Raw genomic sequence first — 27,188 nt, 5'->3', positions numbered from 1 at the left:
CGTAGGAAGAGAAACAAGACTGTAGCTCAAGTAAGTCTTCTTTATTAGGCACTGTATTACTCTTAGCATCGAACACCGTCCAGGAGAAGTGTGTGGGTGTGGGTGTATGTGCGTAAGGCCTTCTGAAGTGCCGCCAAGCGGAACCCACTCGATACGAGCAGGGTGCCCCTATGTCCGACACGCCCAAAGGATTTACTTAAGGCACTGCAACAGGGTAACGAGCCGTCCGGGCACTAGAAAGTTCGGACTGTCGCTCGTGACCTCCCTCTGGGGATGACCCCAGAGTTCGGTGCCTTAGCCGAGTTACGGTGCATCTTTTATACTCGTCAGCGACCTCATTACGCTAACCTTGCTGACTATGGTGGTTACTGGGTGTGCACCGTAACTACTAACACGGGTGTGACAATATGACAGCTGTACAAATGGCCCTTTCTTTTCAGGGACAACTGCGGCTGGTGCTCATAAGGCTATCGTTTTTGCAAATGAAGATTTCATTCGCAACTTCGGCGACTCTATGTACACCTTCATGGACGGAACGTTTAAAGCAGTACCAAGACAACCTGCTTTTTCTCAAATATTCACCATTTTTGCAACATGTATGGACCATGTAAGTGTTTCCAAAAATGTATCTCCTAATTTTTTAACTCCCCCAATAATCATTTTATGCAGCTGTCGCCCTTTATACTTTTGCTAATATGAAGTGCTTTTTAAAAGTGTGGAATCTCAGATGCTATACAAAATAATATACTATTATTTTCTTTAAAATAGGCATTTCCTGTCATACACATTTTCATGGAAAGGAGGACCAAAGCATTATACGACGTAGTTTTTTTGTATATTCGCCAGGCATTTCCCTCTCTCCTCAACAGAACAATCATAACAGATTATGAAGCTGCGCTTGTAGAATCCCTGCGAGAAAACTATCCACAAGCATCATTAAGAGGGTGCTTCTTCCATCATTGTCAGGTTAGTTGGTGAAAAAAAATGATATTTTGCTTTGGATTATAAAGGGTTATGCATTTTTTTCTTTTTATAATATGATTTGGCTTATTTTGTCCTTAAAACAATAATCATCCATATTTAATTTTTAATTCTATTCATAGAACACATTAATGTAATAGTTCCTACATGTGTAATATACAGGGTGATTCAGGCTGATGGTAGATATATTAGAAGTATCTAGAGAACGACTAAATACCTATATTTTCGTTGAAATTTGAAGTCTAGCCTAGGTTGGGTCCAAACTCTCTATCTAAAATATTTTGGACTTTGCGGTGTTGCCGCAAAAATATTGAACTGTTGTTCTCTAGATACTTTTAATATGCCATCACCGTGAATCACCCTGTATAAGTAGATAATCTAAATATGCAATCATTTGACTATCAAAAATCAGATGAGGTTATTTCTTAAACAGGCTGTGATGCAGAAAGCGAGGATCTTAGGAGTAATGAGAGCCGTCGAAGAAAATCCCCACGGAAAGGCTTTACTTCGAAAATACTACGCCTTAGCGCTTGTTCCTGCGGACAGGATGGAAGAAGCTTTTGAATTTTTACAGGTATGCATAAAAAATTGTACTTTTTTATTCAAGAAGACTCTATTTCTATTATTTTTAGGATGAACAACTGCGTGAGGCTTTTCAAGAACTACGAACTTATATAAGACGGCAATGGATGGACCGAGTTACACCACACCATTTCAGCGTGTTTCGGGAGCGCCACAGAACCAATAATGTCATGGAAGCCTACCACAGAAGAGTGAATGGAAGACTAGTTAGACATCCGGGTATTTGGGATTTGATGGGTAAGAGCATTTTGGTTTTAATTATTTTTTTAAGCAGGGTTCCAAAAAATATGCTATATTTATTGGTTTGGGTTTAAGTTGAAACTGAACGAAAGGTGGGCATGTACTTAAAATTTACTTGAAGCTAATATTAATTATCATGGTAGAATTTTTGCTGTTTTTTACCGTATCTCTGGAATAGAGATGCCCTGATTGTAGAACCGCGGAGATAAATATTGATGTGGGTTTGTGTTTCCTCTGGTTAAGCCATCGGTATGTCAAATTGCTAAGTGAAAATTTAAATTTACCCACTTACCTAACAAATTTGACAGTCTGTGCTTACTTACTACAATTATTCTGTAAATTTATCATTAGTCTTTAGAACCTCTGCTAGCACTTTTTTCAAATCTTAATTTTATTTTAGAAACGCTTATCGACATTCAAAATATTGCGATACTGGAACTGCAACAACTGGAACAGCAGGGAAGAGTCTTTCGGGTAGCTCAGCGAAACGAGGTATTTGACAGGCGATTGGCACAGGCATGGGACAAGTTGGCCGATGGTAGATTTAATTTACAAGACTTCTTCAGGTTTGTTGTGTGTGTTTATGTGTGCTGATCTTCCTGTGAACGATAACTTTAATCCCTTTTTGTTCTAGTAGGCAAGCTGTTCATTTCATGGAAAACTTCGATGTCCAACTACAAGAATGGAACCAAGACGTACCACCTGAAGAAGAAGAAGAATTTCCCATAAACTTCCCAAATCTTTTTGATCCTCCTGTTCCCCAACAACACATCCCAAACCCTCCTTTACCACCACTTCCATCTCGTTCACCCTCTCCTCTTCCTGACTTTAACATTTCCAATCCAAGCCGTCCAACCCTTCCTCTTAATCTTCCCAATCCACCGCGTTCATCCTCTCCTCTTCCTGATTTTAACATTTCTAATCCAGGCCGTCCAACCCTCCCTCTTAATCTTCCCAATCCACCTCATTCACATTCTCCTTTCTTTCCACCCCGTTTGCCGTCACCCGAATTTAACTTTCCTATTTGGAACCTCCCAAGTCCTCCTCTCCCTCCCCGTACTCCACCATCTCCAGAGGTACCAGGACAAGGCCAAGGTTTGGACGAAGACGGGAGCGAAAATGAACCCTTTTTTTAATATTGAAGAAAACCGTAAGTATAACTTGAAATTTATATATTATAATTGTAGAGTAAACAATAATATTTGTAAAGCATAGGAACCTGATCGTCCCACAACACAACAGGAAGAGACCAGTTCTCTCCTGTTATGCAAAGTCTGTTTGACAAACGTCGTGCAGTACGTTTTGCATTGTGGGCACGCGTTTCGTGGGAGCTGCACTTCAAGAGTTTTTAATGAAGCAGCTGCGCGATGTCCAGTGTGTCGGATAGTAATAAATAAATCACTAAGGCCACTAGTTCTTTTTTTGTAAATCACAATGTAGTTTAATGTAATATGTTATTGTTTTATGTTAATTTGTATATTTTTATTTGTATATTTTTATTGTTAAGATTAGCACAATGGAACGTAAATTGATCTTAATATTTGCAAAGCATTGCATTAGCAAATTTGATTTTTGACCGTCTTATTTTTGCAAAATACATGTGGCATATAAAAAATGTTGTCAGTATTCCGTAGCTGTAATACTTTGCAAATGTAAAGAACTGAGAAATTAGTTTTATGTATTGTAACAATAGAATTTGCTAGATTGAAAATACTAACCGAAAGATTTTATTTTACAAAACAAGATTGGGTGGTCACGGGACCTCTTCAAGCCACTCGGTGAATGCCCCAGGCTAACTACTCACGGAGAGTGGTGTAGGTTAACAAGCTAAATTTCAATGGCGCCACCCACTTTGCACCGTCGTGTAGGGCTTGAGAAGAGCAGTAAACGAACGCTAAAGCGGGAAATCCCCAAACGCTAGACTAAATATCAGTAATGCAAAATACAAATCCTAAATAATACCACCAAGTACCCCGTTTTATGGCAAAGGCCTCTTCTTTATTTAAAAGCAAATTTACCGACTGTCAAAAATCAAAAGTATACGATTAATGTACTGAGTGACAATTCAGAACCTAACCTTAAAATGTTAAGTTTAAAAGCACAGCAATATGTACCACATGTTGTGTATGCTATTTATAATCAAATCAGTTTACAAAAGGGAGGGTAAATGGTTATTTTAATGATGGGCTCAAAGTTGGGTATTTGGGAATACGGAACCTTAACTACGGTACAAGTCTGGATAGGTGAGTGTTAAATTGTGTTCACAGAAGGTTGGCAAAAGAAAAAGGTAACCTTCAATCAAATATTTTAGATCAAACTAGACAAACTTGTGCCTTCAAGCAGCACTGGACCCCAACTAAATGCATTTAGTGTGAGCTTACAAACCCAAAAATCTTAGTAAGCACACTCTCACTGGTAATGGAGGATGTCAAAGTTCCTTACTACCACTATATATCGACTGCTTGTGCTCAATGGTGAATCAGAGACCAGGAAACTGTGTTTGCAGCATGCAGATCTGCTTATGACTAAACTGACCTTATTTCAAGATTGCTAATACTCCCTGGACACTTCAGTTAATGCTGCTCAGGCAGGCCTAATGTGTCAATTAATCAGGACAGCTTAAACTCTCAACAAGGGCTGATTGCAAGTGTATGTGCTGGTGTTCGTTGAGTTGGTGTTCATTGAGTTGGTGATCGATTGTGTCAAATGCTGTTTTCCTTGTGGAGCACCGGAGGTAAAAGTGGGAAAGGAAAAAGCATAGAAAACATGTTCTAGTTACAATGACTGTCAAGCACGCTAGGATTGACAATAGCAACCTACATTAAGTGAGTATTTATAAGCACAATTGCAACTTAAACTTACCCGAGTTGTTGATGGGCTTTTCCTGATAATACAAAATAGGAATTTACCAAAGTCTTTTCTTTAAATCCCCAAGAAGGTATTTCAGAAACTTAATTCTATAATATTGTCACGAATAACATAAGTTGCACCATGTTCCGGTACCTAGTCTGGCCCCGGTCTCCCCCAGTGCACTGCCGAATCAGCGAGACCGGCAAATTGGGGTCATGAGACGAGTATTTAATCGGCGTCTCAAGCCATCGACGACCACCGAACTCTGGGGTCATCCCCAGAGGGAGGTCACGAGCGACAGTCCGAACTTCCTAGTGCCCGGACGGCTCGTTACCCTGTTGCAGTACCTAAAGTAAGTCCTTTGGGCGTGTCGGACATAGGGGCACCCTGCTCGTATCGAGCGGGTACCGCTTGGCGGCACTTCAGAAGGCCTTACGCCCATACCCCCACACCCACGCATCTACACACCCCCTCTTGGACAGTGTTCAATACTAAGAGTTATGCAGCGCCGAATAAAGAAGTCATGCTTGTACTACGTTTGTTGTTTCTGTTCCTGCGCTACCCCCTAAACGTGACATGGTGGAGGCGCCTCGTTTGATCTCGGACTACTGATCTTCATATCAGTAGTCACACCCCAGCTCTACCCCTGACGCTACGACCCTCCCAAAAAATGAAGATGTTGAAGATTTTGAAGGACCAGTTTACAGACTCGCATTTGCCCGAATCGAGTAGGGTAAAGTAAAGAGCGACCTGGAGGACGCCCTAAAGCAACAGAGTCTATGCAGTGCAGATGAGCACAATAATAAGTATAATTTATATTAATTTAGTAAAGGTAAAATTTAACTGAGTAATTGGGTATAGTAGAAATAAGTATATAATTTGCATAGTTGCAGTTTAGTAATAACATTGTCTCAATTTTCTAAGCCAGTGACCTAGGTTCCTTGCTGAGACAGCAAAATAGTGCAAGTATCGTGTGTTTATTTAAAACTAGGTCAAGTGCAAGTACTTGATATAGGATTCTTTGTTTATTAATTTAAAAAATATATATATATTGTTTATTTCAGTGGCCACCGGACGACCTTGTTGCGTCTATCAACGCATTGCCATATCATTTAAGGAAGTAAAGCAGCAAGTCTTGGAGAAGCTGACATCTTCAGATGGGTCCCGCCACGACGGTTCTACTTACACCCGTGTGCACCCAGAGTCTTTTAATAAGTCGAGCTGAAGAAGCATCTCCAAATGTGCTCACGTTAATTAAGAAGAAGTATACATGTCCAATGATAGGTGTGCTAAAGGAGCACGCAAAAGGACACAGTAGGAAGAAGTGAAGCTAAGCGATGAAGTTTGCCGCTTAGAGAATACAGTGCCAAGAGACGGCACTACGAGATGAAGCCTAGGTGAAGCGTTTCCACTTAGATGATGGTGCCCAAAGGAGTATACAATACAATGTGCAGTTGACGTAAATTTTGGCCAAAATGGAGAGCAAGAAGATAGACGCAACACAAGGTTGAAAGGTGACCCAAGGAAAGAATTAATTTTTTTGTGGCTGAAAACATTATCTAGGAATCTAGAAGTAGTTTTAAGAGAAAAGTGTTTATATTTTTGGAATAAAGTTTTTCCCATACCCTCTCTAGCAAATAAGCAACATCGGTTAATTTTAAGATTCATATGGAAAAAGGAAAGACGAGAAATTTATTTTGTAATATAGAATTTTAGTGTTCGGGGCGAACACTTGTTGGAAGGGGGAGATGTCACGAATAACATAAGTTGCACCATGTTCCGGTACCTAGTCTGGCCCCGGTCTCCCCCAGTGCACTGCCGAATCAGCGAGACCGGCAAATTGGGGTCATGAGACGAGTATTTAATCGGCGTCTCAAGCCATCGACGACCACCGAACTCTGGGGTCATCCCCAGAGGGAGGTCACGAGCGACAGTCCGAACTTCCTAGTGCCCGGACGGCTCGTTACCCTGTTGCAGTACCTAAAGTAAGTCCTTTGGGCGTGTCGGACATAGGGGCACCCTGCTCGTATCGAGCGGGTACCGCTTGGCGGCACTTCAGAAGGCCTTACGCCCATACCCCCACACCCACGCATCTACACACCCCCTCTTGGACAGTGTTCAATACTAAGAGTTATGCAGCGCCGAATAAAGAAGTCATGCTTGTACTACGTTTGTTGTTTCTGTTCCTGCGCTACCCCCTAAACGTGACAATATTTTTAAAGACTGATGAACCTACTTTGATTTGAAAAATCCGCTCAAGCGTTAATGGTTAATGTCCACCATGTGGAATCAAAACCCAAAAAGAAAATGGCAGTTTGCCTAAACTAGATTCTAGACCATTTTTAAGTTAAGCTGCAATTGGTCAAAATAGAAACCTGTAATAAAACTATTTTACCATTGGTCATTAATTTGAACTCTAAATATGACAGAATACAAAACCACAAAATCAAAACATCAATCAATACAGTCAACCGTCGCTGAACCATCATGTCAATGTCAAACCAGAGAATGTTTACATGTATTTATTTATTGAAATTAAAGTTTTATGTTATTACTATCTTTAATGTTAGATTACTTTAGAAGAAGTGAAACATTTTGCTTACTTGCTCAGATAGTGTGTGAATTAGTTAAAAAAAAGGTAATTTGTGACAGCCCACTGTAAATTGCAGTAGAATAGCAAAATGTAAGTACCCCCCCAAAATCAAAGAAAACAAACCTTTTGCCAAAAAAAAAACCCGTAACAGTATATTGTATATATGAACTTATACTTTATGCTTATAATTATATACCATTATAAGTACATAACGCTCATTGTACTGTGAGGGATAGGGGTTGGGTGTTTAGATTTGAGGAAGTCAATACGGTTCATATGTTGTATGAGCGTTATGACCTTATATTATATTATGCTTTTTAAACAGAATAATTTGAATTTGTATTTATAGTGATTTTACATTGATGGTAAGTTTGGTTTTATGTATTTTCAAGTGGATGTATATTTTTTAAAACAAAAGTCTTTAACCCATAACATCCATAGAAGTGTAAGGGATAGGGGTTGGCTAGTTGGATATTTTAAGGTTTCTATGGACGTTATGGGCCTTGCTATGGAATTTATAGTCTTTGTACTGGATAAAATATTGTAACATAAAGATTACACTAGGCGCCGTTACCCTAAGTTGCCCCGGTCTCCCCCAGTACAATGTTTGTGTCAGCAATATTGGCGAATTGGGGTCATGATGTGGGTATAAATACAGCACGTACAGATTACCGAACTCTGGGGTCTCCCCAGAGGGAGGTCACTGACTGATCTCTGGGTTAGTCTGGGTATGCCTATTGTGTAACATAATCGTGGAGCAGTAGGTGACCAAGTGCCACACCCCTGATCAGCCCTAGCAAAGGAAATAGTGTGGGCGCGCAGCTTAAGTTGCCGTTCCAACTTACCTCCCTTTGCTAGGTTCTTCACGTCTTTACCGGCTCGGTGAATGCCCTCGGACCTAAGTCTAGGGTTCATTCATCCCCGTTAAAGCGTCGCCCCCCGTGTTCCTTCTGCACTACAGCTTAATAAAAGTGGGTTACCTGTGGAATCCTGTGTATTCTTCCCCCGCAACCAACCCTTAACGTGACAATATGGCGTTCTAGAGGTTGATATTGATGAGAATATTGTAATGTATTATATATATTGTAAGATATTGTATATCCTTATTACCTTATACACCTTATATCCTTATTACACCACATAAAAAGTTTGATAACTTATTACTATTACCATTTTATTTTGGTTTAGGAAGAAAATTTATATAAGGTTTTAAAATCGATGATATTACAAAATAACTATACATTGGCATGTCTATAAATATAATACATTTTTCTACTTTATACTTGAATTAAAAATGCATGATTATTTATTGTTTGTTGTTTGTAATAAAATTTTGTAAGAATTATGATCAAAAAGTTTTTTTTTGCTCTTAAGTGATTCCCTCTCATAGCAAAAAAGGTAGGTACTTTATTCTGTAAACAATTGTGAGTATAAAACTACTTAGTAAATACAGGGTGTCCAGCGAGGTAAGGGACAAAATTTTACTATGAGTTCTTTAGGTAAATTCGAGTCGAAAATGTCCTATGAACATGGGTCCGCAAATGCTTCCTTACCAAGATATGACTTTTTTAATTTAATAGTGTTATTGTGCCAAAAACTACAATAATGCCGAAAAATAATTTTATTTAAGAAAAAAAAAATTATATTACTGTGAAAATAACTGTTTACAATAATTGCTCAAAGTGTCCACCTTCACATTGTAAGCATAGTCTAGCTCTTTTAATGATGTGGCTGATAGCTTTCCCAATAACACACGATAATACTATTAAATTTAAAAAAATCATATCTTGGTAAGGAAGCATTGGCGGACCCATGTTCATAGGACATTTTCGACCAGAATTTACCTAAAGAACTCGTAGTAAAATTTTGTCCCTTACCTCGCGGGACACCCTCTGTATATATACAGGGTGATTCCAAAGTTGGTGCTTTCCTTTCACCTACGAATAGGGCTTCAAAAAATAAGTTTTTTTTTCGTTTGACGCTTTTTCGAAATATGAACAATAACGAAGATACAGGGTGTCAAAATTTTACTGAAAAAAAAAAAACAAAATAAAAAATAACTTAAATTTAATTTTAACTAACTACAGGTTATTCTTTATCATCAGACATAAACATGAATAAAAGATTTCAGCCGCCTTTGAACTAAGTTTTAATAATTTGACATTTTAAATTAAAACAGCATTTAATTTTAGGCACGCATTAAGATGGTTTTTATTTTTTTACTCGAAAGCGGTGCGTCGTAGCAAAAAATAATAAAAGGGGTTTTATTTTTAGAATTGAACAAGGAATTTAATAATAATTTTTATGTTAAAAAAAACTAGAAGGGTAATATATTTTTTCGAAAATGTTGTAACGAAGTTACTAATTTTTCGCTGTTTCTATCGAATTTGCGCGTGACCTTCACTGCTGGGTGCTAGACCGCGGCCGTCGTGGCGTCGATTTTGTCGGGGCCGTCCGGTGCCGTTCGAAATGGTTCGGTGGGCGCTGAGAGTGGGTACCGCCACTAACAGCCCCCACCGTGGGTTTTGTGTATAAAAGAAGGCCCCGCACCGGAAAATAGGGATTCTTCGATCATCAAAAGATCGAAACCAGCCAGCTTAGCCGTTCGGTGCCGACCGCTACCTCTTATCTCCGCGAATCTGTAAGTAAAAAATAGGCACATACCGACCGTCCGGTATTTGTTCTGTTTGCTGTTTAAACCCGTACCGTTAACTGTAACTATTTTAACAAGTTGTAAATTGGGGGGGCATTTTCAGTAATTTTCCGGGGATTTCCGTTTGGGGCATTTGCTATAACTTTCCGGGGTTTTCCGTTTGAGGGTATTTCTGGTAAGACGGCGCCGGCTACAGTAACTTGTTTTTGAAAACAGTTAAGTAATCCTTCTGGTCCTGTTCCTGTTTGTTGGACACCGGGGAAACGGTGTAGCAAGCGGGAACGGTGAATCCTGTAGCTCGTTTGCTTAGCTCCGGGGAAACGGAGTAGTAAACGGGTTTGGGATACTGGAGGGATTAGCGGCTGTGTGACTGGCAACGTCACGAGACTTGAAACCTCGGTTGCATGATTGGGGAAACAGCGTGCAACGGAGGCTCTATTTGTCGAACCCCGGGGAATCGGGGCGGCACCTAGAGGTTAGGTCGAGTGACGGGAACACCGCTGGTCACGTAATTGGGCCTCTTTGGGTTTTTGGAATAAATTCCGGCGCCGAGTAGACAGTTTTACATAACCGTACCGTACAGCCGTACTTACACCGTGTCACAGACAGTCTTAACCTACAGTAGTCAGGCTATACAGTAGTGAAGGGTCCGTAGCTAGTTTTCATAACCGTTACACGCTTTCCTCGTATCACCGAGTAAGGTAACTTCCGTTTCATTGGGTAACCGTTACCGTAAGTATTTACTGTAAGTACCGAGAGCCGCAATACAGTGCATTTAGAGGAAACAGTTGTTTTAATTTTGTTTTCTTCCCGAACCCTTTGGAACTTTTCTCCAGCTGTCTAAAGGCTACCCAGGTACCGCAAAGTGGACCTTCAGCCACTATAAATAACGAAGGTGGCGCCCGAGGCAACGTAACCGAAGAAATCCGCAAGAAAAGCGCTACAAATTTGGCGCCCGAGCAGGGACCGTTTTTTTTTCCCTTTATTATAGTCTGTTTTCTTTTGCCGGTTTTCTTTAGTTGACGAGATATGGACGAGGAAGGCTGTAGCGGAGACAGGACCGCTGGTGGAGTGACCGAATGTCGAGACAGCGACAACATGGAGTTTTCGGGAGTACCGGGACCGACTGACGTGAGGGTGAGTTGGATTTACGGGTTGAAAAAGGAAGAGTTGCAGGGTCAACTCAGTAAGTTTTGCCTGGATGTGACTGGGACCGTGGATATGTTGCGTAGACGACTGGTGCGTTAAATGCGTGAGGGTGTGGCAACACCGTTCCCACACCTGCAACAGTTTGCGTTTCTTGCAGTACCGGTTGTAGGGTTTCCAAACCACCCACTGTCACCGCCAACCACTACCGCCGTAACGTCCACTACCACCCGGTATTTTACGACTGTTACAGGTACTTCTGTGGTGACAACACCTCCTGTCACTATGACAGGCTTGCCAGCTGTCACGTTTGCCCTGCCGCCGACCGTTCACTCACCGCCCGCCGTTTCTGGATCCCCGTTTACCACCGTACCGCCGCCGACTGCCCATGTGCAAGTACACAACTGGAAAGTGTACTTTGATGGCCGAAACGACCCCGTTGCATTTGTGGAACGTGTCCAAGAGCTCTGTGATGCTCAGGGCATTTCCATGGACGTTTTATTGCCACATTTGCCTGATCTGTTACAGGGTGAGGCCGCATTGTGGTTCCGTAATAACAGGGGAAGTTGGCGATCCTGGGGGCAGTTTCTAGCTGATTTTCGCAGCTTCTATTTCCCCATAAATTATGCCGAAGATTTGGAGCTGGAAATCAGTCGGCGACGTCAGCGACCGAATGAATCGGCCGGTGCGTATATAACTGAGCTACAGACGTTAATCCGCCGCCATGGGGGGATTAGCCCGGAAGAAGAGCTGAGGTGGCTCTATCGTAATTTTTTGCCGGAATACCGACAACAAATCCGTCGGGGTGATTTTTCGGATCGCACCAGCTTTGTCCGATCGGTTCGAGAAACCGAACTACTGTTCAAGGAGCTGCACTCACCGCCGCCGCCTATGATTCCCGCCTCTGTACCGTCGTCACGGCCATTCTCAGGGCCCCGAAATTTTACTAACACCCGTCAATTCACAGATAATCAAGCAAACCGGGCAATTAGGTCAACGACAGTGGCGCCAGCTAGACCATCAACCGGGACCGAAGAACGGGCCGGACCAAGCCAACAGGCTACGGATAACGGCCCTCAATGCTGGAACTGCGGTCAAAAAGGCCATTACCGTTCGGCTTGCAGCAACCAGGCAAGGCTGTTTTGCTCCCGTTGTGGCAAGGCCGGTGTTGCATTGCAGCAAGGTCCGTCCAGCACCGTCAAACCGAAACCTTGCCTGTCCGTACAAAAGAAGATTGCCGTCCGCACCTACCTGTTACAATTTTAGAAAAACCGTTTAGGGCATTAATAGATACCGGAGCAGCTCATTCTTTCATAGGTGACGCCGTTAGGGAGTTGTGTGTTGCTAAACGTTCGCAACAGATCACCCCGCACACCAGTTCCGCTCAAGTTGCTGGTGGAGGCGTGGTCAAGATCACCGAAGCTTTCCGGCTTACCGTCTCTATTGATGATCTTAGTTTGCAGGCAGATCTGAGCTATTTGCCGAATCTCACTTCCGACGTTGTGTTTGGCATGGATTTGTTGAAGCAGCATGCTTTTCAGATTGATCTGGGCACCAGTCAGGTTTCCGTAGTACCGCTGCCTCTTCCATGCAGTCCGTTGGGTCTTACCGAACCGCCGAAACTGTTGCTAACCGCCGATGAAGAGGACCGAGTTCAGAACTTTTTGGCCGCCGAACTGCCGAGTTTTGAGTCAATAGAGGTCACAACACCGCTGATTTACCACCACATTAACTTGACACAAAGCGACCCAATAAAACAAAGATACCAGCCCCGCAGTCTGCAGGAACTGAAAGGAATGCAGGAAGTGATCAACACAGAGGTTGATCGGATGCTGGAAGAGGGCGTTATTGAGCCTTCCATGAGCCCCTGGAGCTCGCCGGTGGTGATTGTCAAGAAGAAGGATGGTAAGCACCGGTTCTGTATCGATTTTCGGAGGGTGAACTCTGTGTCTCGTCCGGATGCGTGCCCGTTGCCGTTTATCAACGCAATGCTGGACAAGCTGCGCAGAGCCGGATACATTTCTAGTATAGACTTGAAACAAGGTTATTGGCAGGTACCGTTGACGGAAGAAAGTAAACCGATTACCGCGTTTACCGTACCGGGTAGAGGCCTGTTCCAGTTCCGAGTAATGCCGTTTGGTCTTCATTCCGCCCCCGCCACCTTTCAGCGCCTAATGGACCGTGTGATCGGGCCTGAGTTAGAGCCGTACTGTTTCGCCTATTTAGATGACATAATAGTACTGGGCGAGACATTTAACGAGCATTTACACTTTTTAAAACAGGTATTTGACCGTCTACGAGTCGCCAACCTGAAATTGAATCCAGAGAAGTGTCAATTCGGGCGCCGATCGCTCCGTTATTTGGGTCATCTTGTCACATCCGAGGGAATCCGCACTGACCCGGAAAAGGTCTCGGCAATACTCATTTTACCGCCGCCGACTAACGTGAGGGGCGTACGAAGATTTCTGGGAGTTGCATCGTGGTACCGCCGTTTTGTGGAAAATTTCTCACAATTAGCCGCCCCGTTGAACCACCTGTTAAAGAAAAACGTACGCTGGCAATGGCAGGAGGAACAGCAGGCTGCATTTGAGCAGTTAAAAATCCGGCTTACAGAGGCGCCCGTATTAACCTGTCCTGACTTTACCAAGCCGTTTATTTTACAGACTGACGCCTCCGACGCTGGATTAGGGGCAGCTCTAATTCAGCATGACACCGATGGCGACCATGTCATAGCGTACGCCAGCCGTAGTCTGTCCGCCGCCGAAAAGAAGTACTCTGTGACTGAAAAAGAGTGTCTGGCCATAGTTTGGGGCACCGAAAAGATGAGACCGTACGTGGAGAACAAAGGGTTACTTTCAGTTCTCCCATGGCTTCCTGACATGTTGTAGTCCATTCGAAGGGCTGGTTATTCTCCGTCAATTTGTGTAGGGGTCTGGCTATATCAGCAAATCCACGAACAAACCTTCTGTAATAGGAACACAATCCCAGAAAACTTCTTAATTCGTGCTTGTCTTTCTTTACAGCTTCAGTTTTCTTCGGGTCGGTTTTTACTTCTTTTGACGATATAACGTGTCCCAAGTATTCGACTTCTTCTTGGAAAAAGCTGCACTTCTTCGGATTTAATTTCAGGTTTGCCCCTCTGAACTTCTTGAAGATTTCTTCAACGTTTTGCAGGTGTTCTTCAAATGTTTTGCCCATAATAATGATGTCGTCTAAATAAACAAGACAGGTTTTCCAAGTCAATCCTCGTAGAACAGTTTCCATTAATCTTTCGAAGGTTGCCGGAGCAGTGCAAAGTCCAAAAGGCATGACGTTAAAATGCCACAAGCCATTTCCAGTTGAGAAGGCAGTTTTCTCTTTGTCCCGTTGATCCATCTCCACTTGCCAGTATCCACTTTTTAGATCCAAGGTGGAAAACCACTTTGCGTTAGCCAGAGTGTCTATGGTGTCATCTATTCTGGGCAAGGGATAACTGTCTTTCTTAGTAACTTCATTTAGTCTTCTATAGTCCACGCAGAATCTTAACGACCCATCTTTCTTAGTAACAAGTACCACAGGAGAACTCTAAGGGCTGGTGGATGGCTCAATGACGCTGCGATCCGCCATGTCCTGTATAAGATTTTCCACTTCTGCCTGCTTAGCCAATGGGAGTCGTCTGGGTCTTTGATTAATGGGCAAATAATCCCCTGTTTCAATTTTATGCCTCACTAAATGAGTTCTTCCCAAATCCGTTTCATTTAAGGCGAACACGTCCTTGTAGTCGTGAAGCAAACGGCCAAAAGTCTGTTTTTCTTGATCAGTCAAAATTGAGCTCGTCTTTTTAATTAAGTGCACCAAACACTCAGGAAGGTCACTGTCGGAGTTTGGTTTTGTTTCGTGCGACTCCTTAGTCACCATAAGTACTGGTTCGGATTTGGCTATTATATCGCCTTTTTTTAATCTTTGGCCACATTCTTTCAAATTGGTGACTTTTACGTATGCTTGGCCGTTTTTCTGCTGGACTAGGGTGCGGGCTACAAGAACTCCTTTCTTCACAGCATCATCTTCCTCTTCATAACTCGGTTCTATCAGCTGAAGTTTGCTCAATTCCGTTTTTCTATCCAAATTAACGTTAACGATGGTCTCTGATCTTGCAGGTAAGTTGACATCTTCTTGCAACGTGACTTTCCTCACACGCATATCTTGTTCGGGTGTCATCATAACAATCTCGTCTTGTCCAGTCTTGATCAGTCTATTCTCCAAATCCAGCTGGAACTTGTGTTGCTCCATAAGATCTAAGCCCATTTAGACGTCATCAGTTATGTTGGCCACGAAAACGGTATGGTTGAAGACATGTCGCCCAAGCTTCACTTCAGCTTCATGGATTCCCAGAACAGGCATTGACTCACCAGCGGCAGTTTCCAATATAAACTTTGTACCAGTGTCGCTAATCCTGCAGTGTTTCACCATGTCCGGCCTTACGATAGTATGGCAAGAACTGGTATCAACAACCATTTGGCAATCCCGGCCGCAAATCTTACCGGTCACTATTAAGCTGGTGTTTTCGTGCTGAAGACGGGCTACTTTAATTATGGTTGGAGGGGCTTGACAGTGTTGCGTAGCCAGCTTTTGCCCCGGAAAACTGGCTACTCTTCGTTTTTCCTGGTTCTGCATTCTTCTAGGTTTGCGGCACTGCGATTGAATGTGCCCCTTTTCTCCACAGTTCCAGCATTCCAATGACCGAGTAAACGTGGTGGTTTGAGCGTTTCGGTTGTTCTGACTTCTTCTATTTAAAGCTCCCATTAGTTCTTTTCGAAATGTCTCCAGCTGACGATTCAAGTCTGACTGAGTGATTGTGTGATCTGAATTGGAATATCGGTTTCTCGGTTCCGGTGTAAGGCTTCTGACTTGACGCACTCGAGTATGTCCTCGTGATACTTGCTTGACCGCCTCAAACTCCAAAGCGTAGGCAAGAGCATCATGCAATGTTTGGCATCTCGCTAATCGTATTGCTTGCTCTGTGTCACAATCTTTAAGACCTCGTACAAAAGCCCGTACTGCCATTCGCTCTCTAATGTCGTGAGAGGCCGTTGGATAGGCCAGACAAACTAATCGAGCAATGTCGGCCTCATACTGTTGAAGTGTTTCCGTGCTTCTTTGGGTCCTACTAGACAACTGAGCTTCGTATACTTGTTCTAGGTGCTTATTTCCAAATCTCATCTCCAAATGTTGGATTAAGTAGTCGTAGTTTTTGTACTGGCTCTCGTCCAAAGTCTGCAAAACCTCCAGTGCTTCTTCTCGAAGTGACAAAACCAAGGCAGTGGCTTTGTCACTTGATGTCCAATTGTTGGCCTCTGCAGCAGCCTCAAACTGTTTTTTGTAAACCTGCCATGAGGTCTTACCGTCGAAAACTGGTGGCTTAATATTTGAGCAGACACTAGAACTGGCGACTACGGTCTTGGCTCGCTTTCATTTCTTCGAACTTTTGTTCCTGACTTGCTTTTAACTCCTCGAACTGCTCTTGACTTATTTGGCTTGCTTTCATTGCTTGAATCATCTCCCCCCTGGGACACTAGTCTAGGGTTCTATTCACCCCCGGTAAGCGCGTACCCTCCGCGAACCTCAGTAACCACTCCCACTGATACACCGTACATCATGATCCTCGCCATCTTGGCAATCTGGGAGTAAGACCATTGTATCAATCATCTTGAATAAAAGTGGATTACCGGTACACCTGTGGTTTCCTTCTTCTGAGCTACTCTTTAACGTGACAATATTTTTATTTCATGTACACGCACACAGGAGAGTCCATAAGCCAGATCGAAGTAATATCCCACGTTGATCCTGCTCTGCTGAAGACATTTAATTTCTTCCACGACTGTCGACGTTGGTGTACAACATAGTCCACACGCAATACCAACACGTCATTAGACTTTTAACCACATCACATTTTATTGACATTTAGTGATGTGCGGACATTGTGCAGTGCAAACCTTCGTGGTAAGAGTGAACAATTATCGCCTTAACAATAATGTTTTCTGTATTGCGCTATTAAATTATGTTAGATTAAAAATGTATTTAAATAGAACCGACTTAAGTCAAATGGAGTAGAGTATTACGCACATTCAATAATTGGTATTTTCAAAGCCTAGATATTTCTTTCTTTAGAATTTTACTCCATTATCCTTTTTTAGGTATATTAATAGTATATTATTGTTACGGTTTTCCCGTGGGTTCACACAAAGTCAGTTTAACTCAACAATTAATAACTTTATTGATACTTCAAAACACTCCGTACAATAATTAACACAGCTACTAAAAACACTACTACAATTCCACAATTACTCCGCTATTTAAACTTTACCGCGTTCCCAAATTCACTACTACACTACACTGTCGACGCCGCTTCTTTTATATTCGCAAACCACGTTCTAGAATGACCGCGAACCGCTTCGCGATTTGCTTCGAATAATCAAGATACTTCCAGGTGTCGCGCTTCCTAACTGTGGCCTACTTTAATACGCGCCCGGCCAGATATTGCGGCGCATCGGTTTCATCGAGTATCGAGCATAGTAGGCCCAAACCGTAACACTGCCCCCCTCTTAAAGCTGATCGTCCCGATCCGCTTCATCTAGTCCCTGGTATTTTTTGAGTCTGTCCAGATGGACAATTTTCATCTTGTCTTTGGGGCTGCGTTGGACTCTGTACACGACGTCATTTAATCTTTTTTACCACATTGTAAGGTCCCTCCCAGTGTCGTTGCCATCTTTGACTTAATCCTTTGCTCCTCCTGGGTTGAAACATCCACACAGCATCACCTTCCTTATAATTGCCACCAGTTGGTCTGTGGTCCAGTGTCATCTTCATACGGTTGTTGTTTGGTTTCATCTTCTCTCTCTCAAGTTCCCGAATTGTGATGGATCCCTTCTGTAACGAACACTGGTCACACCGTTTACACCATTCCTCAACGTCCTTTCTGAAGTTAATCCAGTAAAATCGATCTCTTATTCTAGCCAAAGTCTGGTTTACTCCAAAGTGTCCTCCTCCGCGACTGTCATGTAGTTCTCGCAGCACATTCTCTTTGCAGGAATTGGGCACTATTGTTTGGTAAACAAAGCGTTTTCCGTCTGGACTTTCCCATTTGCGAGTAATTAAGTCATCTCGCAGTCGAAGCGAATTCCACTGCAACCAGTAACCCCTTACTGTTGGTCCATATCTGGAAATCTGTTGCCAATCCGGTTTCAAATCCTTCTCCAACCATCTTCTGATTACTTTCAAATCAGAGTCTGAGCGCTGTCCTTTTATTATGTCCTCCTTAGAAACGCAGCTCTTCATTCTTTTTGTAGCCTCTTTATCTGTCACCATCGCGATTTGACCAATCCTCCAACCATTATGAATTTGTCCTTTCCGATACCTTAAGTCACTATCCAAAGCTTGACGATCCTCTACATATCGCGGTAAATGTCCTTCAGGGTTCTTCATTTCCTGCTCCTGGTTACGCCAGTTCTGCGGGGTCGATAAACGAGACTGCTGTCTGCAATTCCATTGGTAATGTCCTTTACGTCCACAAATATAACATGTAATGTTTCTTTTAGCAGAAGAGTTCCGGTGATTTGTTCTAATGTCCTGATTCCGTCGGCACTGCGGGTCTGGAGAACAAGACCGCTGTCTGCAATTCCTTCTAATGTGTCCCGTACGTCCGCATCGATAACACTCCACTCTCGTGATCGGGCGTGATCGTTCTAACTGTGTGGAAAGACCATTTCCTAATGCTGCCATTTGTTGCACTATTTGGCCGAACATTGATTCAATTTTATTCATTGGTGTAGCAGCATGATCGGCTGGCGGTACTCTTTCCTCTTGAATAGGCTCTGGCTTTAAATCATTGCACGCAGCTTCAATTTCCAGCGCTCGAACCAGTAATTCGCTGTTGTTGCTCCCTTTGAACATCTTCAGCTATTTCTTTACCTCCGGATCTCGAATCCCATCTACAAAATACTGTGCCACAAGTTCTTCTTGGATTTCATCCGGGACGACTGGGTAAGCCATATGCACAAGGCGACGAATTTCGGTTTCAAACTCTTCTAGATTTTCACCAGTTTTCTGCTGCCTTGCCATTAATTGCGTTCGATACAGTCCTTTCTTATGTTGATCCCCATAACGACGTTCTAATGCAGCTACTAATGCTTCATAGTTGCTTCGTTGGGCGATAGGCACCGTCTGTAACAGCTCCAATGCAGGTCCTCGTAATGCCACTATTAGTGCTACAGCCATTTCCTCGTTACTCCATCCATTTGCATTTGCAGCGGCCTCAAATTGGAGTTGGTACATTGCCCATGAAGTTTGACCATCGTATGTGGGAGGCTTGATCTTGTTGAGCCCGTTTCTGGTGATCACTGTAGAGCTGGCTCCTCTGCTGTCAATTTTCCGCTCTAAGTCGCGTAGTTTTATCTCGACATTATTCTGAATTTTATTAATGTCCTCCCGAACATCGTTCTGAATTTTGTTAATATCCTCCCGAGCATCATTTAATTTTACCTGAACGTCATACTCCATCTTTTTGAGACTATCGGATACATACTCTTGGATTTCTGTCTTGTTCCGTGCTAGAACGTTCAATATTTCTACGTTACGTTTTTCTTGCCGCTCTCTATCTTCTTGACGCATTTCTATATCTTGTTGTAGCATTCTTTCTTGTTGTTGTCGAATCCTTTCTTGTTCTTCCTTGTCTTGTTGTCGAATCCTTTCTTGTTCTTCCTTGTCTTGTTGTCGAATCCTTTCTTGTTCTTCCTTGTCTTGTTGTCGAATCCTTTCTGTTTGTTCTTGTTTCTCTTCTTGTTTTTCAAGCATTGCCATAATAGCTGCAAGTTGGGCCTCCATGTTTGCACTTTGACGTCTTGTTATTGGCATAAAATAAATTTAACACACCACTGTCCAGAAAATCTCTAGTCCGGTTCTGAACACAAGTCTCTAACCTGAAGTTTAGTTCCAATTCACGTCGCACTAAAGTCTGATCGCACTTCTGACACCAATTGTTACGATTTTCCCGTGGGTTCACACAAAGTCAGTTTAACTCAACAATTAATAACTTTATTGATACTTCAAAACACTCCGTACAATAATTAACACAGCTACTAAAAACACTACTACAATTCCACAATTACTCCGCTATTTAAACTTTACCGCGTTCCCAAATTCACTACTACACTACACTGTCGACGCCGCTTCTTTTATATTCGCAAACCACGTTCTAGAATGACCGCGAACCGCTTCGCGATTTGCTTCGAATAATCAAGATACTTCCAGGTGTCGCGCTTCCTAACTGTGGCCTACTTTAATATCGCGCATCGGTTTCATCGAGTATCGAGCATAGTAGGCCCAAACCGTAACATTATGTTATTAGGCGTAGAAAGAGGCGATTATTGTGCTGAGCTCGGAATTGTCCGATCGAAGCGAAGCTGAGGTCGACAACTGAGCGAAGCACAATAAGCGCTTTCTACGTCCGTGTAACGTATACTATTTTTTTTTCAAGCGGCATGTATACAGGGTACTATCACTCATTTCGGCGATTTAGGTCGCTTTACGGCTTCACTGAAACTTTATTTGACAATACAACAACGCAATTAGTAGTATTAGTACAAGGTGTTTGAATTTTGAATTAGTGTGCCATGGACATCACGATTTTTGACAGATGACACAGTGAAAGCGTAATAAGGTAAACATAGGATGTGTATCGTTTCTTAGCCAGGTTAACCGATTAATTCGGACTGGTAAATATACATATATAACGGTTACTGAAAAAATATCATTCTCATAGAACAACGGAGATTTGAAGCCAGAAAACCTGAGCAAATGGCCGATAACGTTTTTGAAAGCCTATTTTCAAGAACCGCGTTCCGTGTAAATTCGGAGCGCGTAACCGTAATCGACAGATGACGCTAGACAGCCGTGATACGCCCTCTGTTAGACAACTTTGGAAATAGCTTCGTGTTGTTATCGTATTAGCCGTGTGGTTTCAATCAGTTTTTGTCTTTCTGTGTCAGTCCGTTTGTTTATGTTGATTTTGAATTTGATCACAAATTTAGCCCTGACACCTTCAGGAAAACTGTATTTCAGAATAAGAACATGAAAGGATTGTATTGCAGAGCCAAGCCTGATAAGCCAATCAAAGCATAGTAAGTGTTGCATTAATTTCATCTGCTTTTTTCTAAATGCAACGCTTTTAGTCCGGATCAAGTTCTGGACATTATTTTTTTACGTCCTAGGATATGAAATAGCCTTTCTACGCCGGCAGTACAGGTACACATAGGCTTATTTGAGACCGCTTGAAACAAAAAGTTATTTATTTTAACCATAAGCAGAAGGTACTATGTTTTAATCAAACTGTACCTAGTAGTAACATAACATTTTATGTACGTCAATCTAAACTTTCGTTGATTTAAAGCTGGGAACCAGTTTTTCTGGAGAGGGGGCATATGTCACGAATGGAAAATTTATTAATTTAAAAGATAGACTTATTATTTAAAAAATGTAAATTCATTAATTTGAAGCAGATATTCGAAGATGGAAAAATAATAAAATGCGCGAGGCAAGGTTACAGTCAGAATGCAAGTAGTGCATTATGTCACAAATCACCGCTACTGCTATGCAGAGAAGTGAAAGCGACTCGCGAGCATAGAGTACGCAGAGCATACGAGGCAGTGAGGCGTTAAAGCGAATCGTCATCTGACGAAGAGCATTGGAATAATTTTATGCTTTTCAAATTTTCTATCTCCAGTCAAACGTCTTTCACTTCTAAAAAAAAAGTGACACCTGCAAAAAGGCCAAATCTGCCCATAGGCAGATCAGAAATCGATTTTTCAGCAAGTCTGGCTTAAGTGACATGCACGGAAATCAGTACCAAACAGGATTTGTAGAATAAGCACTCTGCTGAAAAACCAGTTCTGATCCACATGCAAGAACAAGACGCTATTCCAGTTTCGGAGGTCAAAACAGACGATCTAGAATCAGAGGAAGTCAATTCGAGTAGAGTAGTGAGAGTAGAGAGTAGAATTACAAGAGACAGAGAACTATGTCCTTGATATTGATTTGCTTTGTCTGAAATTGCAAGGTCTTGAAAACATTTATCATGAAAATAGAGGTAAACAAGACAGTGATGATGGCTTCATATGCAGCAAACCTCATCTGATGAAGAACATGGGAATACGTCCCGCTTTTCGGATCTTCTATCACCATCCATTCCATTCCATTCCTAAAAATAGCGACACCTGCAAAAAGCCCAAATCTAAGTGCTGATGTTTACGAAAGCCCTAACTCGCAGACAGATCAGAAGTCACCTCCTCAGCAATCTGGAGAAGAAGTACTCTGCTGCTAAATCGTGTTTGAGTGCAGATAAGTCAACTGAAAAACTATCAATTATGGGTGACAGTGTTGACGTTAAACTCGTTTACTGGCCGGTGGTTCGTCTCGGTCCGGTGTCTGGGTTGTGTGCTAGGTGGCGTTGTTGCAGTGTGGCCTGGTATCATGGAAAAATATGTTTATATATTTTTTTCTTAAAACTATGTTATGTGTTCATTAACGATAATTATGTTCTACTACCTTACTAATTTCCCTTACTCTGAATTGTCTACCCTTTTTTTTTTGTACTGCTACTGCTGCTACGAGGATTTGGGCGCCCTGTGTTCCTCATCATCCCCCTCTTCTTCTTCTTCTGATATGTCCCCCAATGTCCATTCGTCATAGAATGGTAGTATTCTGCCTATGTGTACCACATCAGTTTTTCTGCCTCCCTCTTGCTTTACCTCGTAATTTACCTCGCTTATTTTTTTTGTAACTCTATATGGCCCAAACCACCTTAACAACAATTTCTCGCTCTTGCCCACTTTTCTTATTGGTATGAATATTTTTACTCTGTCCCCAACTTCATACTCCCCTTCTCTATGTTTAGCGTCGTAGAGCTCCTTATCTTTCCCTTGTTTTTTCTGTATGTTGTCTACGGCCAATGCCCTTATTATCAACGCTTTTTCCCTTAGCTCTTTGGCATTCGTGCGCGTTTCTTTATCCAAGAGTGCTGCATCCAACGGCAGAGTCGGGCTTCGTGCAAATATTAATTCAAAGGGCGTGAATTGTGTTGTCTCCTGTTTCGCCGTGTTGTACGCGAAGGTGACGAAGGGCAGGTACGAACACCAGTCCGTTTGTTCCGTGTTACAATACAGAGACAGCGTGTCGGCTAGTGTTTTGTTTAGCCTTTCCGTCAATCCATTGCACGAAGGGTGGTATGCTGTGGTGAAGGTGCTTTGGATGCCCATTATTTGTTGAAGCTCTTGCACTATCTCGGACTGGAAAACCTTTCCTCTGTCGCTCAGAATAGTGCGGGGCACACCATGTATTAAGAGCACTTTTTCTAGCAAGAATTTTGCTACCGGCCCTGCCTTGCCGTTGGGTAGAGCTGCAGTTATCGCGTACCTAGTAGCGTAGTCGGTTACCACCACAATGGTTGTTTTTCCCAGACTGCTTTTACGAAAAGGACCCAACAGATCTATTCCCACCTGATCAAACACTTGTCCCACTTGAATAGGCTGTAGTAGCCCTAGGGGTTTTCTGTTTGAGGGTCCTTTCCTTGCTTGGCAATCCCTGCATCCCCGGATGTATTTGTGCACGTCCTTCACCATGTTGTCCCAGTAGTACTTTGGGCTTAGTCTACTCAGGGTTTTGGTCATGCCCATGTGTCCACTTGTGGGTGCGTTGTGGGCTTCCCATAGCACTTCCTCTCTTAGTGCCCGTGGTATTACGAGCGCATATTTTAAGCCGTCTTTATCTGTGGTGGCTTTGTATAATATGTTGTCCCTTAGCCTGAAATTCTTCGCCTTCCGTCGTGTTATTGCGTCGCAGGTACTGTTATCAGGGGGTACAATTGCTTCTTTTAATTCCCTTAAATCCTTGTCCCTGTTTTGAAGTTCGTCTATCTTTACTGTCGAGATGGTAAAGGTGGGTACGTCATCCAATTCTTCGATTTCCATATTATCTATATGTAGAGCGGGGTTGCGAGATAGACAGTCTGCGTCTTGATGCTTGCTGCCTTTCTTGTATACCACCGAGTAGTCGAACTCGGCTAGTTTTAGTGCCCACCGTGCTAACCGCCTCGAGTGGTCTTTTATGTTGTGGATCCAACAGAGTGCATGGTGATCGGTGACTATTACTACCGGTCTCCCGTAAATGAGATGTCTCAAGTACGTCATCCCCCATACAGCGGCTAGCAGTTCCAGTTCGCTTATAGAGTAGTTCTGTTCAGCTTTTGATAGTGACCTGCTTATGTACGCTATGGGATGGTTTTGCTTGTCCTCCCCTTCCTGCAGTAGTATTGCCCCTATGCCTTCAGTGCATGCGTCTGTGTGGAGAGTGCACCCGATGTTAGGGTTGTAGTGTTTCAACACCGGGGCTGTTATTAGCCGCTTTTTCAGTTCCTGGAATGCTTCTTCTTGTTCTGTACCCCAATAAAATTTATTTTTCTTTGTGGCCTCGTGTAGGGGTCGAGCTAACACTGAATAATTTTTTATGAATTTCCTATAGAAGTTGCATAAGCCCAGGAAACTTTGAAGTTCTTTCGTTTTCTTCGGCGTCGGGAATTCTTTAATCCCTGCTAACTTCCCTTCTTCGGGGTATATGCCTTCCCCGCTTACTGTATAGCCCAGGTATTCTTACTTGCTCCTGCAGATACTCGCATTTGCTGGGTTTAAGCGTGAGGTTAGCTTCTCTCATTCTTGTGAATACTTTTTCCAGCTTCTTGATGTGATCCTCTAGGTTTTCGGAGAATATTATTATGTCGTCTAAATATATCAGTATTTCTCTCCACTTAAGATCTCTAAAAACTTTGTCTGCTAGCTGCTGGAAGGTGGCTGGGGCGTTGCAGAGTCCGAAGCTTAGTACATTGAACTCATACGAGCCATGGCCTTGTGCTGTGAAAGCCGTATATTGCTTTGAAGATTCTTCGATCGGAATCTGCCAGTACCCCGAGAACATGTCCAGTGTCGTGAAATATCTGGCGTTTCCTAGATAGGTCAATATATCATCTATCTGCGGTAGGGGGTAGCAGGATTTCTTTGTCACCGGGTTAATGGTTCTCTTGTAATCCACACAGAATCTGGTGGAACCATCCTTTTTCTTGACTAGGACTACCGGGCTTGCCCAGGGTGAATGGCAGGGTCTTATTACCCCACAGTCTAACATTTCCTGTATCTGGGCATCTATTATTTCCCTTTCGTTCTGTGAGACTCTGTACGGGCGGCATTTTACTGGTTTGTTCTCAGTTACCTCTATCTTGTGTTCGATAAGGTTTGTTTTGCCCATGAACTTAGGTGATTTGCAGAACACGTCTTCATAACTCGCTAATAATTGCTTTAACTTTTCTTTAAAGCGTCCTTCTGGTATGTGTTCGAGCTTATGGTCCTCTAGGTTCACCTTTTCATCGTTCGATTGGCGGACCGAGAATACTTGACTGGACGCCGTTTCTTTTTCCATCTTTGCTATGGTGGTACCTTTATACACTATTCTTGGCGTTGGGCCGACGTTTTTGAGCTCTATCGTGGGGCTCTCTCCGTCTTGCCCGTAGTTGCCCAGCAAGTGGTTCCTGATTAACCAGTTTTCATTAGGTACCACGTGTGTTCCCTCTGTTGGGGTATTCTGCGGTCCTGTTGTGATTGTTCTTGTTTCGCCAGGCATGATGACCACATCTTCCGCAGCCCTTAATTTAGTTTGTTCTGGCGGGATTTCCTCAAAGTAGTTAGGTAGGACTTCCCATCCTGTTTTTGCTTTGCTGGCGCGTGTTTTCCTCTTTCCTTTTCCTTTCGATATCCAGATTTTTATGTTAGTGCCCCTAAACGCGTCTGTTAGTATTTCCTTGCTGGTTAGCCAGCTTGTGGGATCGTCTCGTTGGCTTAATCTTGGTAAGGCGATGCTCCTAATCTCGTGTTGATTCGCCCATTGTTTCAGTGCCGTGCAGCATCTTTTGAACGGTTCGACGGCGACCGAATGGGCGTTCTCCTCTTTGGCCGTCATCTGAACTATCTGTCGGCCGTTTTTTGAGAAGAAGTCCAGTTCTCCCAGGTGGAAGACATTTATTTTTTCTACCCCTGCGTGGCTCCTGATAACTCTAGCAATACCCCCGTCGTTGCAGGGTGTCGTGGACACTGTAAATGCCCATGCCGTGTTCTTGGGGAAGGAGAAAATCGATCTGGGCACCTCGTGTATGCTAGGCTCTGGTAAACGAGAATTTGCTTGCTTTTTCCTGTTTTTTCCTGCTTTTGCTTGCTGGGTTGCTTTGCTTGGGTTATTATTTTTTTTGTTTTGCGGGTGTAAACGTGGGTCTTGTTTGCTTGTGCTTTTTGCTTGATGGCTGAAACTTATGGTCAACCCTTCTTCGAGGGTTAACGTTTTCTTTGCCATGTCGATTGTCGCTTTTGTATCCACCAAAAATTCCATTCCCAAGATGAGTGGTTGGGGTGGGTTTCTTAGTATAGTAGCTCGTATGTCCCATTTTCCTACGTAGCTCCCTACTATCTCTAGTGATGTTTTCGTTTCCCCCAGGCTGGGGATTTTCTGGCCCCCTGCCGTGAGCAGGAGGGTGGAGTGTCTTGTGCTTCTTTGCTTGTTTTCTATTAGGCGATCGCTTACTATGTTCAGCTCCGCCCCTGTGTCTATTATTGCTGGTATAAAGAATCCATTTAAAATGACGTTGATTGTCAATACTTTATTGCGCGTTGGCCCCCAAGTGGAGAGGGTGACGGGACTCAATTTTGCCACCCTTCGAAGTTTGGGTGATGCGGTCTGCTTCTGCAGACTGTGGCAAAGTGCCCAATTTTTCCGCAGCTATAGCATGCTGGCCTATTGTCTCGTGCCCTTGTGCTAGGGTAACGCCTTTGAGGCGGGGGTGTGCGCCTTGTGTCGTATTCTCTCCTGGGCGGTGGCGGGGTCCTTTCGCCTGCATAAGGGCGGTGGTTTTCGTACCGTGCCGGTTCTCTGAAGCCCGAGTGATCGTATGCTTGGCGCTGCGGCCGGAATGTTGGTGTAGCGGGCCGTGGGGGTGGTTCTGTAGGGGCGTTATCTATCGTGATGCATAGCAATTTAATTTCTTTTAATGATCTAGGTGGCTGATTGGGAAAATGCGTG

The 27,188-nt window shown here is 43.1% G+C and overlaps 1 protein-coding gene across 2 annotated transcripts; it reads left to right on the top strand.

Annotated features, from left to right (window-relative positions):
- The first annotated feature begins 78 nt into the window (after positions 1 to 78).
- On the top strand, positions 79 to 6,292 carry LOC145736475 (uncharacterized). 2 transcript variants are annotated; one of them, XM_081990930.1, is made up of 7 exons: positions 79 to 607; positions 769 to 966; positions 1,415 to 1,555; positions 1,614 to 1,800; positions 2,204 to 2,369; positions 2,441 to 2,953; positions 3,014 to 6,292. In XM_081990930.1, exons 1-6 carry the CDS (start codon positions 515 to 517, stop codon positions 2,937 to 2,939), a joined length of 1,284 nt encoding a protein of 427 aa, XP_081847056.1. In that variant the 5' UTR covers positions 79 to 514; the 3' UTR covers positions 2,940 to 2,953; positions 3,014 to 6,292. The 2 variants fall into 2 exon arrangements, with proteins under 2 accessions (XP_081847056.1, XP_081847057.1); XM_081990931.1 differs by having other exon boundaries at positions 2,441 to 2,957.
- Positions 6,293 to 27,188: the final 20,896 nt, after the last annotated feature.

The sequence above is a fragment of the Ips typographus genome, linkage group LG12, assembly GCF_016097725.1.
Source record: "Ips typographus isolate SLU linkage group LG12, UJ_Ityp_2.0, whole genome shotgun sequence".
In the NCBI taxonomy this organism is placed as follows: Eukaryota; Metazoa; Arthropoda; class Insecta; order Coleoptera; family Curculionidae; genus Ips; species Ips typographus.
The sequence above is the reverse complement of the archived record's forward strand: the minus strand, read 5'-3'. Positions and strand labels throughout refer to the sequence as shown.